The sequence below is a fragment of the Struthio camelus genome, chromosome 2, assembly GCF_040807025.1.
Source record: "Struthio camelus isolate bStrCam1 chromosome 2, bStrCam1.hap1, whole genome shotgun sequence".
Taxonomy (NCBI): domain Eukaryota; kingdom Metazoa; phylum Chordata; class Aves; order Struthioniformes; family Struthionidae; genus Struthio; species Struthio camelus.
The window spans coordinates 130,682,421-130,696,149 of NC_090943.1; the positions used below are offsets into that span (position 1 = coordinate 130,682,421).

The 13,729-nt window shown below is 38.8% G+C and overlaps 1 protein-coding gene across 3 annotated transcripts in view; it reads right to left on the reverse strand.

Moving 5' to 3' along the window:
• The window catches only part of XKR9 (XK related 9), a 41,884-nt gene that overhangs the window by 10,613 nt on the left and 17,542 nt on the right, over nucleotides 1-13,729 (reverse strand). For 2 of the 3 annotated variants that reach the window (XM_009685266.2, XM_068932530.1), the window contains exons 3-6: nucleotides 12,736-12,959; nucleotides 8,693-11,694; nucleotides 4,094-4,262; nucleotides 1,469-1,736 (exon numbers count right to left, since the gene is read on the reverse strand). In XM_009685266.2, coding sequence (XP_009683561.1) covers nucleotides 11,051-11,694; nucleotides 12,736-12,959 — 868 coding nt within the window. In that variant the 3' untranslated portion in view covers nucleotides 1,469-1,736; nucleotides 4,094-4,262; nucleotides 8,693-11,050. The remainder of the gene's footprint in view (nucleotides 1-1,468; nucleotides 1,737-4,093; nucleotides 4,263-8,692; nucleotides 11,695-12,735; nucleotides 12,960-13,729) is intronic. The other variant, XM_068932531.1, reaches the window with a different exon arrangement.

Genomic DNA, 13,729 nt, shown 5'->3' on the forward strand with positions numbered 1-13,729 from the left:
TTAGGCAGATAAGTTTCCAAAAAGGATAGTACTTTTTTTTCATGCTGAACTTATGAGATTATTACCATGCAAGGAAATCATATCATGCCTTGATGCCTATTTGAAAGAGATTGCAAACTCTTCTTAGTAATTCAGCTAAGAACGTGTTTCTAATGGAAACTGTCGTTATCTAGGCACAGTTTTCATTTGGAAAACAATCAGCTGCATAATGAATGCTAGAACTGCTGATTAATAGTTTATGCATGAGGTAGATTAGTTGGTAGGCAACAGAGCAATGATGACAAGGAAGGATTAGGAAAATGAAAAGCAGCCCCTGGCTTACGGTTGCTTATGCAGTAAACAATACTGCCCCTCCCAGGACAGCAACAACCATCTGTTTTCATAATATATGTGAATATTTTTGCGGTGTTTTCGCTATTTTTGTTGGTATCATATTTGCTGTGTTGTTATACCAGAAGACAGCATTGCCAGAGCCACTCTTTTTGCAGTTAACTATATTGTCTGGAGCAATAGGCTCAGAATAACCAAGATAAAACAAACATAAATCGTACCAGACATATATAAACTAGGCTATAAGAACATACAGCCAAGTTAAAAAGAAGCCAGGTCAGTGACTTTGGAGTCCTGAAGCTGCTGACCTAAACCAGTCTGTTTATGTGGATCGGTGAAGCACTGTGGGGACATTTGGCTCTTAGCCACTTTTAAACAGTACTGCATCGAAGCTAACAAACTGTCTGGGCCCGGGTGGCCGGCTAAGCAGCTCTCTGCAGTATGCTTCTCAGTGCCTCCCCCCACCTCCCTTTGCAAGGTATTTAGTGCTGGTCCCAGTCCCCTTGCCTCTGCAGTAGTTAGCCTACAACTTGTACGGACACCTACAAACAACAAAGAAAGATGTGACTATATAACCTTATTGTATATATGGTAAGCTACAGGACTAGCAATCTTAGGAGAGTCCATTGGTACTAGAACAACATTTAAGCTATGATTTTTCACAGATAGGATAAAGGAGGAAGACTGCATCAGGCATTTCTATAAATATTTGGGTGTTGAAAGCCTTGTACATGCTACAGTGCTCTCTGGTAGTTGGGTCCTTGTTATGTTTTTCAGTTTTACCTAGAAACACTAAGTACTGTGGCCTGCTCAAGGGTCACAATGCTGTTTCAGGACTTGCAGGCTTCTCATGTTGCCTTTCCTTTTTCAGGTTCTCCCAACTCAAAATTCCAAATTGTGACTGTATAGTATGACTTGGGGCACTCACTCTCTGGCAATACAATCTCTGGCAATAATTGAATAGAGAAAAAAATTGTGTTTCTTATCTTATTTTCCCTGGCTAGTCAAGATGTCTGTGACTGTCTTACATGACCAGAATGAATTTTTTCAAAGATTTTTAAATGCTGCTTTTCTATCATTACATAAATTCCCTAAATTCCCTCTTCACTTGTTACCAGTAACCCTCAGAGACTGTTACCTCCAAAATTAGACTGTTTTAAATGTTCCTCTTTTTGTTTGTTGACCCTGTAGTTGACTTCTTGCCACTTCTGTTTGTTCAGATGTAGCATACGAACTCCTGAATGTCACAGCTGCCCTTTGTATCTGTTCAGATGAGCCACAAATTCAAGCAGTCTTGCAAGTGGTTGTAGACGTAAGGATGGCTGACAGCACTGACTAGCATGTTCCAGCATAGCGTGACTTCTGATCTCATCTTCACTTGCTGGTGACACAAATGACTCACCTGGCTAGAAAGAAGAGAAATCATAACAGTGAGGAACAAAATTCTCAGGAACACATATACAGCAGTCACCTTAGGTAGACACTGGAAGAATGAGAGATCATAGAGAGGCACAAAGAGGAAGGACAGGAGGTGGGAAAAAAGAGGATGAATATGGGGAAGCCTAGGTACGGCAAAAGGGCAGAAATGGGAGATCTACAAAATACCCTGGATAGGAAGGATGGATGGAAAAGATACTGGGGTGGTAAAACCCACAGAGCCATACAAAGTTCCTGGAAAAAGTGCTGTAGAACATCCGATATAAAGCAAGGTGGACTATAGGCCACAGCTCCTTATCCGAAAGGAGAGGAGAGGCTGCATTTCCTTATGTGTTGATGGGACAGTGGCATACCGAGGAAAAAAGAGATGCAGGAATTTAGCCCCGGTGGTTATAATAATCTGACCCCCAGAGGCAAGGAGACCATGCAACATTCAAATTATCTGTATTCAGATAAACTGCAGAGATGAGGGGTAGTGGAAGGTAACAACTGCTCCAGGCACCACCTTTCCCTGCACCAGCACAACTGAGCACCTCTCCGTAGGCGTGAGCTGGGTATTATGGCACTGAGCAGAAGAGGGGGCTCTGTGCTGGAACAGGGCATGGACTAACCTGCCTCTCCTTCCTCTCTCCTCCCTCCTCATCACCCCTTGGGCTATATCTAAAATACTGTTGTCTTGTCCTCCCCACGCACAGATTTTCATGGCTGTTGTACAGCGGTGCTTATCAGTGAAAAAAGCAAGCAAGCATCAGGGCGACCTTCATAGCAAATGAAGGAATGAGAGTGGGCAAAAGGACAAGGTATGGGCAAGTCTCCTTGGAAATTATTTTCTAATTACTTGTAATTTCAGGATATACGATGATAAAAGGTGACTGAAGTATATGTCTTCTGTCTTCCCAATACCACTCTCTAATTGCCAGATGATAGAACAGCAGTTAACCACACGAGTTGAAAAGCTGCTTTTAGAGCTAAGTAATAGGAAATGATAATTACTGTTAATGAATTCCTATGGCCTCTAAGGCCCATTGGTGGAGATTCTAGTATTCTAAAATTTATGAAACAGCCTTTTTTTAGCACCTATCGACTTCTTGAGATTAGTTGCAGTAAACTGCCTCAGTAACCATGGTTTCTCTCTAAACTGCTACTAAGAAAACCAATTCTTTTTAATAAAAATTCAGATGGTACATAGTTAAGACACCACTGGCACAATATTCTTGGGACTTTAGTGGGTAGCAAATAAACCATTGCTTTTTATAATCGCCTTTTTGCACTTTTTATTGATAGATGGAAGCTGGAAGTGGAAAACTAGCATTTTACTGGGATTTTGTTGCTTTCCTCCTATGTGGATGAGCCGAGTAGATTCTGAAACTGTTTCGTTCCATCTTTTTTCAAGATACCCAAGTGTAAGCAGCCATTAAGCAACAAACAAAAGGGGCCAGCCATTTTACATGTGGAGTTTGTTAACTGCTGAACCTCAGAGGCCCGGCCCCGTTTGGTGGGGCAAGAACAGTTAGTGCCCATGATCAGGCTTGTGATTCATTTCTATTCTCTCATGCACAATCCCCCATTAGCAAAAAATAACTTTTTTATGTGTGCTTTTTTTTTTTCTTTCTGACTGAGGAAGGCCACACCCAGCTACTCCGATTATATCATTAACTACATACATGTAGATATTATTTCTTTGGCTTGGAGAGCATAAAGCAGAGAGGGGTTTTCTGGTGTTTGTTTTTTCAGAGAGGCATAAATTAGCTACTGATAGCTAAATCTGTTGCTCAAGTCTGATTAAAATTAAAGGCATTAAATCACTAATCATAATTTGATATTCATTTTTTGACACAATAGTTATTCTTGTTTGAAAGTACCATGCTCATTTCTCTTTTTACAAAACTCGCTAAACAGTGTTTATCAGAAAGCAGTAGAAATGAACACAAAACCTGAAAAATAACTTCCCTTATATTATGTTTTTTAAAAAGCTGTTGATTATGATAACTGGCTGTCAAAGAACAAGCGCGTTAGCCTATGCAGATTCAGATGGTGTCATTTAAGAAGATGTTTTTAAGGGACTTTTTCCATATTATGTGGCCTAGCTTGCTTTCTTTTGTATTTATGTAACTGTGCCATTCAGCTTTGTTAGCTATAAGGTCACACTCAGCTGAGATCACGTCAGCAATGCCACAGTTGAGAAACCAAGGAGAATTCTCTTGGGATAAGTTCCTTCCTCTCACTTTTCTTCTCATCTGAGAAGACGTTATAGGGTAATATCAGCAGTTAGTGCCTAAAACTACACACCTAAGCAAAACTTGAATACAAGTTGATTTGTATTTACCTTTAAAATACTTGAGATGGTTGCTTTCTTCACTGACACTTAATTTCATATTCTGTTCAGAAATGATCCAAAGGCTTTACTAAGGCAATCTGAAATGCTAAATGCAGCCCATTATGCAGGAAAAGCCAAAGAGATTCAAAGGAGCTCAGCATCTCAGGAAAATCTGTATCTACAGGAGAAGCAAGATGTACTCACATCATTCAGTTTTAGACTTTTAAATAGTTAAAATAGCTGACTAATACCCCTATACTCCCACAATAAACAATCTGAAGAGAGACTGTTGTTGACAATTTACCAAGGTTTTGTGATGTCTCATAGATTTACTGTACAAAAAGTGAGTTATGTCACCTAGCTTTACCTACCTAAAATTTACCTCCTGCCAAAGTGAGCTGTCTACATTCCCTCTGTAGTCAATGGGAACTGCTCTGGGTGTGATTTTTTTCACCATTGACTTTACAGGACCCTAGACAATTAAATCAAAGTAGATGTGAAATTCTCTATGGTAGAAAACAGTGAGTTAAGTCCCAGCACACAAGCAAGGGCCCCCAGATCGCTGAGATAACACTGCCACACACTTGTGATAGTGGCAAAGCACAGCTTGGTGGCACAGCTGTATGAGGCTGCTGTATTGTTCAGCTGCTTTGGAGTGCTGACAAAAGCAACTGACATGTGAGTAGGACTTACCCTTTTAAATCTAAGTTTAGGAATGACTTTAGCCCTGCAAATCCCAGTCCAAAACAACTTGGAAGAGATCTATAATATGCAGTCTTTCTGCACTCAGTTGTACCTATTGTATAACACTATTTCTCAGAGTCCAGATTACAAAAATACACTTTCTTGTCACTCTGCTCTTTCATCCAACTCAAGCAGTATAACAAAAACCTGATGGTTTACAAAACTGTCAACAGAACATAATCTTGGTCATGACAGTGGCATGTATCCCTACACAGCATAACATAAACCAGGCAAATGCAGTACTTCTGTGAGTTGAATTGTGCAGTATTCACTAAAAACGCCCATCACCTTGGGGGACGTAGCTTGGGGAAAACCCTCAAACAGACCTTGCATTATATGATGGTGCCACTATTCCTCTACCCTCGATCCCACATTACCCCTACACTTACAGTGGTCGCTCCAGCCACAGCTGTGAAGTGAGCTGCCCCACAGGGCCCTGCTGCTGACAGCAGATGTTGTCTAAGCTTCTTCCCCTACCCACGTCCAAAAATCCATGATGCGTTCAGGAAAACTATTTCTTTGTCATCCGTACGAGAAAACTGGTACTTTACAGGCATGTCAGCTATAGTAAACCATAACTTGAATGCTTGCTAGTATAGGCATAGCTGAAATGTAAAAAGCCAGTGATGCTTGGCTGGAGCCTCTCACCCTTTTACATGAAGATCTAGCCAAATTATAGTGACTAACCAGAACAGGTAACTCACCCTGCTATTGGCTATCAAAGAGCAGGAGTGGTTTTCTAGACCGAGGGCTGAATTTTCTTGGAAACTAATCTCTGTGAAGTAGGCCAGGCCCAAAAGAAGGCAGGAGCTGAACTTCATCTTACAGTGGAAACTAAACACTCAGATAGGAAAGAACTGACAGGACAATGCTTCTGCACAAAAATATTTGTGTTATAGTGTATTGAACGTGAGTCACTAAATGTCACGATGTTCTAAAAAAGGACAAATGCTATAATTATAATATAAAAAGAGGAGAATAGCCTGTGGTAAAAAGAAGTAATCCATCTGATATACTCAGCAGCAGCAAAGCCTCAGCTAAAGTACTGTATAAAGTTACCAGTGCTGCACTTCAAGGATGACAAGGATCAACTCGAAGAGAAAGCAGCAAGGTCAATCGGCAGTCTCAAAGACAGGACGTACATGGAATGATTTAGTGGTTTGGTGTGCTTAGCCCACAGGGAAGTCTGAGAACGTGGTAACAGTCTTCAAATATGTAAAATACTGCTTCACAGAAGAAGGAACTCACCTGCTCTACAAGGCAGAGAAGGGGCTGGACTGGATGGGAAGGGGCTCAACTGCAGCAAGGAGGGTATACATAGGAGCTTTTTGATAGACAAAACTAGGAAGATCTGAGAGAGACTACGGGACATTGGGTTTTACAGAACAAGTTAGAAAATTTCTGCCAGGAATGGCCCTGATGTAGGACAAACACGCTACTGAATGATGTCTGGGTCTCTTTCTGCCCTATTATAGTATAACAGACACCAGGCTTCACCTAACGTATAGAGTTCACAATGTTGAAAAGAGCAGAAAACTCCAGCTCACTCTGTCCATAATCACTGTGCCTTCCTCTCAATCTTCATACCATCTTCCTTGCAAGTGACCTTCAAACATGTAACTTTGCCATTTGCTGTCTCTATCACAACACCCAGAAATTGCTCAGGGACGTTAAGCCCTTGATTTTCAGCAGCTGACCTACTCCCCATAGAACTAGATAGGTAAATTTCTCTTTTCGAAGACATCTGTAGGCCCTCATTAACACGTGTTTCATGAGAGAGACTGAAGATCATTTGTAAATGCTGAGCAGACAAAGCACAACAGAACTTTACAACTAACTTTTTGTTGCGTTCCAATTCTAATATTATATATTGTTCTATATATATTGTCATCCTAGTCACCTGGACAAAGTGCCAATAGTTACTAACAACAATAGTAATAATGATTAAGACCTTGTATTGTGATTAGCCGAATCAATGAAATCAGAGTTTCTGAGGCATGAATGTGCCCTTGAAACTCTTCCCATTCATTCTCATTAAGCTTTATCATTTACAGACGTTTTTGCTATGAAAAATAAAAATAATGATGTGCTGAAAAAAGAAACATATAGAGAAACTAGATGCAACATACAATCATAGTAAGGATTGTGGAATTTATAGTTTCAAAGAGTTATTAGTAGGTTAAGGTAAGTTTAAGGCGTCACTCACTATCCCTGTCTTACTGATCTATGTTTCACTAAGCTAACGAATACAGAATAGAAGAATATACACATGGTGAAAAATTTGGGCAAAATGTAGGAAAGCCTTCAAGCTGTGTGCATGCTTCTACATCTCATAATAAAAGTGAGAAATCTTGGTTCTGATACTGCCTTTGAGATGTAAAGACTCTCTGCTGGAAAAGAAAGCTGGTACTTTAACGTCTAAATTCACAAAGGTTAATGTCTGGGCTTTGGGATTTTAGAGAGAAATACATATGGTACCACTAACAAGCAAGAGGTGGAACTCAGCGCTCTGAAGGGTTAAAGTGAACTTTAGTCTTCCACTGATCACCCTCTGGTACTGTGTCTTCATAAATTTCCTCCGTTTATGGAGTGTTTTTGATGGCAGGCAATTCTTTGTTGAAAGTTAAGTGCTCTTTTATATGAATAAATAAAGAAGGCTTTGGTTTGAATGAATACATTATTTTGACAAATGTTTATTGGAAACCCAATTATGGCTTCATAAATCAGTGCTATCTGTGGTACATCAGGTGAGCTCACCAATGCCATCAACTGGCACATTGAATATTAGTAGGATAATTAAAACAATTCTGTAGAATGTTGTCCCTTTTACCCAGGTCTGACAGTAGTCAAAACAGGAAGAAATTGTTTATTATTTTTATTTAACTTATTAAAATACTTCTTGTAAGATGTAATGGACATACTTAACAAAAAGGAAAAAAAAAACATTTGTTTTCAATTTGCAGTTAGATTAAAATGACAAGGTCAGGCACAATGCATAAACTGAGTGGCAGCCGAATTTTAAGTGTAGTCCAAGAATAAAAAGGATATGTATAAAATCTGTTGTTTGAACTTTACACTTAGGTGAAGTGGAGTTTATTTGTTTTGTTTGTAGTGGCCACTGGTGATGTGAAAAGTGTCTGTAGTCAATGCATGTGCTTCCTTGTCTTTCATGGTCCCTGCTACAATGACTGCAAGTTAAAAGGAGCAAATGAATGAGGAGCCAGTTTCATAACTATGAAAATGAACGGAATCAAGTGAAAATCTTGAACTCAAGGTCAAGAAGAAAGGGAAGATGTTAAAGCCGAAAATAAATAACAGCCTGCAAGGGACAAGCTGGTATTTTTAACAGGAGTTTGCTTTTCCTGAAGGCCCTCTGATAACAGCAACATGGAGATGTGCACAGTATCAGTGGTAGGATACTGAAGATCTAATTAAGCTTTATGAAAAAAAGCTGCATGACTTTCCAAAGGACCAATTCCCACTTTCAGGATATGGCTAAATTTATACCCACTAGGACTTATAAATCAGGTTTGAAACTTAAGTAATTAGGTTTTGTGTGTATTTGTATTAGCATGATATAAATAGTCACATAGATGCCTCTCTTTCTTACCCACTCAACTTAAGTATAATATCCGTATTTTCAGAGACACAGAAAAGGAAACAAGCAGACACAAGAAGAATGCGAAAGGAGAATCACAAAATGCAACACAACAGACAGCTTTTCTCCCATGACAGACAGGGAGCATTAGAGTTAGCCAGACAAATGGCAATAAAATACTTTTTGTTGGAATCTGCCACTTCACTGAAATGAAAAGAAAAAAAAAATCACAACGATAAATTTGTTTTGTTTCACCAGAAACTAACCTTCCTCCAGAGCAAGTCAGGCTCCAGATTCCTGGCATCTGGCAGGCAGGCAGACACCCTGGAGGCCCCAGGGCCGAAACTCGGACACGCAGGCTTCTCAGAAGCTCATATTTCCCCAGAGATCTGCTTCTCAGATAGTGTAAAAAGATTGAGGTCTTCTTCCAAATAAGAATTAGACCAAATTTTGTAATTTCCTGCAAGATAGAAATAAAATTCTCCCCTTTCCACCCTACCTTGTTCCAGTCACTTCTCAAGATTTCAGTTGAACGAACTGTAAAAATGTGAGAAGTAATTATGTGATTTTAGTCTTCACTGTTTAGAATCTTTTTTGTTTGTTTGTTTATTGGTGTGTATGGCAAACTAAGAGTAAATTCAGCCTAAAATCAGGCAGGCATTTTTCTGCCAAAGGCCCCATCACCAGTAGTAAGCACTCTGTAGCTAAAGGAAGTAGAACTTGGACAACCACAGTGGGCGAAGCAGGATGCTCTTTCTCCTTTAAAAGCACCTATGCTGCCTTTGCAGGGCAAAGTAATCTGTTTTTCAGAGTAGTTAGAAATAAAGGTGCCGTTTTATATATGCATTTTAAGGTAACTTAAGATGCTTGAGTCTCAGAGAGTGTGCTATTTTATGTCTCAACTTCAGGTCCCACATGCTTGTTACTCGTAAGTGGAAATGAAGGATTTTCCTGTCATCCTAGTAAATTATTTACTATGATGCTTTTTCATGCATATCCTCAGAAAGGCAGAGCACTCAGTCCAAACCGTGCCTCTAGACATTAATTTTCTTGGAAAGGGTTACGGAGATGTAACTGATTGGCCTAGTAAAGAGAACTGTGGAAACAATTTGTTTGATAATGCAACTGGAAAGAAACTTCACTGAGCTATGATGAGGCTGGAAGTAAACAAGTAAAATGCAGTCTGCAGTCCATGGACTTGACACAAGGCACAGGAAACAGCTCTGCTGTGCCCTGAATATCAACCAAAGCATCAACCCTGCCCCCAAAGTTTCAGGGATGTCTGCTGTCAGTCAATAATGCTAACAGATTTCATTCCTGGCAAAGTTTATCAGTTTGGCTTATCTCTCATCTCTTGTCAAGCTCGGTTTCCTCCCTTTGCCTGTGGCTACTCTAAATGCAAATATGAGTTACTAGAAGACGGAAAGGTGAGGAAAAAGAGAGGCCTATTTTTTATAACTCAGACTTAAAATCCAGCAGCTCTGAAAGACTTCCCCTTAGCTTTTATTTCTGAAAAAGCTGTGGTTATGAACTTTATTTCCTTGTACAGCATTTATTGCTGTTGATTGGGCATTTGAAAACCAAACTGAAATGTTATCTAATTTCGCTCTGCCTTCTGCCAAAAAAATCTTGTTGGACAGGTTCCCTATTCCGTCATTTCCCAGCCCTACTGAGTCCTGGCCCTGCTAGAGCAACGTATCTCAATGGCTGCTTCTCTTTTCTCTGGGGACAAAGGCAAAGGAAGCTATACCACAGCATACCTTGCATATCTTCCTATTTCATTGGAAACCTGCATTTAAAGTATTAGACCTTAGAACTCAAAGGAGCAGGAAGCTTCCAGGGAGACTCTTCCTTCATATGCAAGACTCATGCTGCTACTAATAAATCACTCAGATTGCTATTACAATCCAGAATAACAAAGTGGCATCACTCCTAAATGCAAAAAGGTGTGTGAAAGGTGAGCAGAACAGAAAGAGTAAAGCAGTTATTAAAGCACCTAGAAGATAAAATGATTGTGATGTCTCCCCAAATTTCCTTGTTGCAAGATGGTGATTGAGCCATAAATCAAAGCTTTTCTTCTTTTGGGGCTATTTAAGGAGACGGCAGCAAGGATTGTAGCTACAGTCATCTAAAAAAGAACTGTAGCTCTTTCACAAATGCGGTGAAACACACAGAGATAACTGATCACTGCCCTTGCTCATTTCAAATGCACTCCTCTTTCCTTCCAGCAAGCAGAGAAAAGCAAGCCTTGTTTTGAGCAGAATCAATATAAATAAATAGAATATGTTATTAATGCTAGCTTTCATTTGCTTCACTTTTAGCTTCTCCTGTGATGTATTTGCATTGTGAAAACAGTGAATTGGGTTGGACAGATAACTTACATTGCTCAGTTTTCAAATGTAACGTTGACCAGCATCTAGAGAAATACTCATGTTATAAAGACTGTATGCAACATTACAGAAAACAGTAATTATTCAGAGCCAGTAACTCTGGACCATTTACTTACTATTAACATTTACATGTTACTTAGTGAAGATACGTAGTGAATACACAAGAAGCAACGACAGAGAAACAGACAATCCAGCAAGTATTTGCTTTGAAGTCTACACAAAAATCTGCACTATTCATTGCATTATGAAATGTTGAAATCTACCAGCTTTCACTCTGTCTTTCTCTCCTGCCACTCCATCAACTTCATCCGAGCATGCCTGCTGTCTGCAATAAGCAGTGGGATGAAAATGCCTATAATAAACAATAAGAAAAATAATACCTAACACCAGACTGAGAACAGTTAAGGCGCTCACAATTGTAAAATATACTTCCTTGGTATCGGAAGGTTTCCAAAACAAATATACAAACAAAATACCCAGAGTTACAAGGGTGTGAGTAGCATAATAAATAGAAATGCAAACTTTTGTTTTTCTTCCCTTTATGTTAAAGAAGGTAAAAATTAGAATGATTCCAACAACCGTTCTGTACAGGTATTCCATCACCTTGGATTTACAAAAAGTTGTGTGTTGTTTCAAAGTCCAGCAGAAGCCACAGCTCCAAAGAAGTATCAACAGAAATACAGAACTTCTGACACTTAGAAGAGTGATCAGTGAAATACTGAGTATCCAAGAAGTGATGGTAAGCAGTTTGTAGAAGAGATATACTAACTTGGGTAGCACATGAAATTCATCTTTATCGGGTAGAGATTTTCGTAGTGATATCTGATAATCAACCATTGAAACAGAGATGCCACAAAAAGACATGATAACGGCAGCATCTAAACAAAACACAAGCATAAGTGTTAGTCCTAAGAAAAAGACATTTATTTTACACTAACATTTCTGAATGAAGGTTTGGACTACTTCCTGCTTTCTTTACACTTTCTTTATACGGACTTTATATTTTCTCTATGTTCTTGGACAAGTAACCTTAATTTTAAGGTTCAGTTGCATAAATCTAGGCATCTAGGGCCATTTAGGATGCCTATGTTACCCTGCCTGGCCTCCAGCCGCTGCTAATCTCAAATAAGTTGTGTGTCATATTCGCCAGCTCCATGCAGATGACTTAGAAACCCCAAGGTGTTGCAAATAGCCTATAAACAGCTAGGTTCAGCAGCTGATACTGAGTCCCGGCTCTCATAATGTAGACATCCCTGAGAGAGACTCCCTCCACGTGATCATATTTAAGGGTCATCTGGCTGTTTTATCCGAGTACATTTTAACTCCATTGTCTATGAAGAGAGAGCAGATAACAGTGCAAATCTCTGCACTTGGTCTGATGAATTCCAACCCTTGAGTGAGTCAATGTCTTGCCAAATCCACAGCTAGTTTTAGGGCTGGAAATAGTATAGCTCTTGTCTGGCTTCTGAGAGTTGTACCAATAGCTCTTCATTGTATTGCAGTCTACACTGTTGATTTATCCTTATTTTTTTATGACTCTTGTCCATCATCTTTAAAATGTGGATGATGATAGTGACATAAATCACAGGGCTGCTTTAAATATATTACATATTTCAAGATGCTCAGTTAGTAGTTTAAAAAGAAACAGTAAGTCAATACACACAAAACAGACTGCTTTGAAATTGATACACTAATAGTATTCAATAACTTATATTCAGATGAGGTATCATTATGTTTATATTAAATATTATGACTTGCTACAGTGAACCCTTACAAAAACAGATCTAGCGGACAAAAATTATAACTAAATGCACAGTAATCATACAGTGGAGTGTGACTTTAAAATGTTATCCAATAACATGAATTATCTATTTAAATAAGATACTCAATTTCCAAATTAAGAAGAAAGAAAGACTCACATTGACAGACACTGTTTGCGTCATGTTGCATGAGGATGTAAATCTGGACAAAGAGCTGAGGTGTGGTCTCAAGAAAAGTCTTGAACACCTTAAGCATGTTAACATCAGCCATTATATCAACGGCTTGTTTAAGAATGAAATTGGTACAGTCTGCTTCTGATATATCTCCACTGCTGTTTTGTTTAAATGCAGCCTGGCAGCCATATTTCAAAGCAAACCAATACCTATAGAAAAGGAAACTTGATTAAACAGTGTTTTTGAAAAATACAACTCCAAAAAATGATAGAGACTAATGAAGATTTCTCCCATTTTGGTCTCCTTTCATATTTTATCTTTGAATGGAATCCAGCACCTTCTACTGAGATAAAATTTAATCTGATATATGTCTGGTATTAGTGATATCAGATGATCTTTTATGGCCATGATACCAATGCAATATAAAAACTACTAGAACAGAATGAGGTTTGCACAAATAAGATTACAAGCTTTATTTTGTTAAGTTCTTATTTATTTAAAAATACTACATTTCTGAAAATTCCCTTCGCATCTTCTCTCTTTAAGATACTCATTAGGTATGTTATATTATTCATAAGTACACAGAGTACCCTTCTTAAGGATATTAATGAATATCCAGCTGTGAACATCCAACTCTTTATAGGTCTATAACACTCAAGAACAATTTGATGAACTGCAAATGTACAACAGGCTTTTCCAAAAAAATATCCCTGAAGAGTTTTTTTTTTTTTTCTAAATAGGAAGGCTTTCAATTCAGAAAAGGACTCTCAAGACACATGGATTTCCTAGGATGACAGATTCTATTATCTGCGTGGTTTTACATGAACAAGGCATTTGACTTGGAAAACTAGCATGCATGAATGACTCTTTTAGAACCATCCTATTTTCAAGACTAAATGAGCGTTTCCTCTAAAAGAGCAGTAACAGGAAGAAATATAGAATTAGTTACTCATGACTGATGCGCGTTCTCTATGGTAAA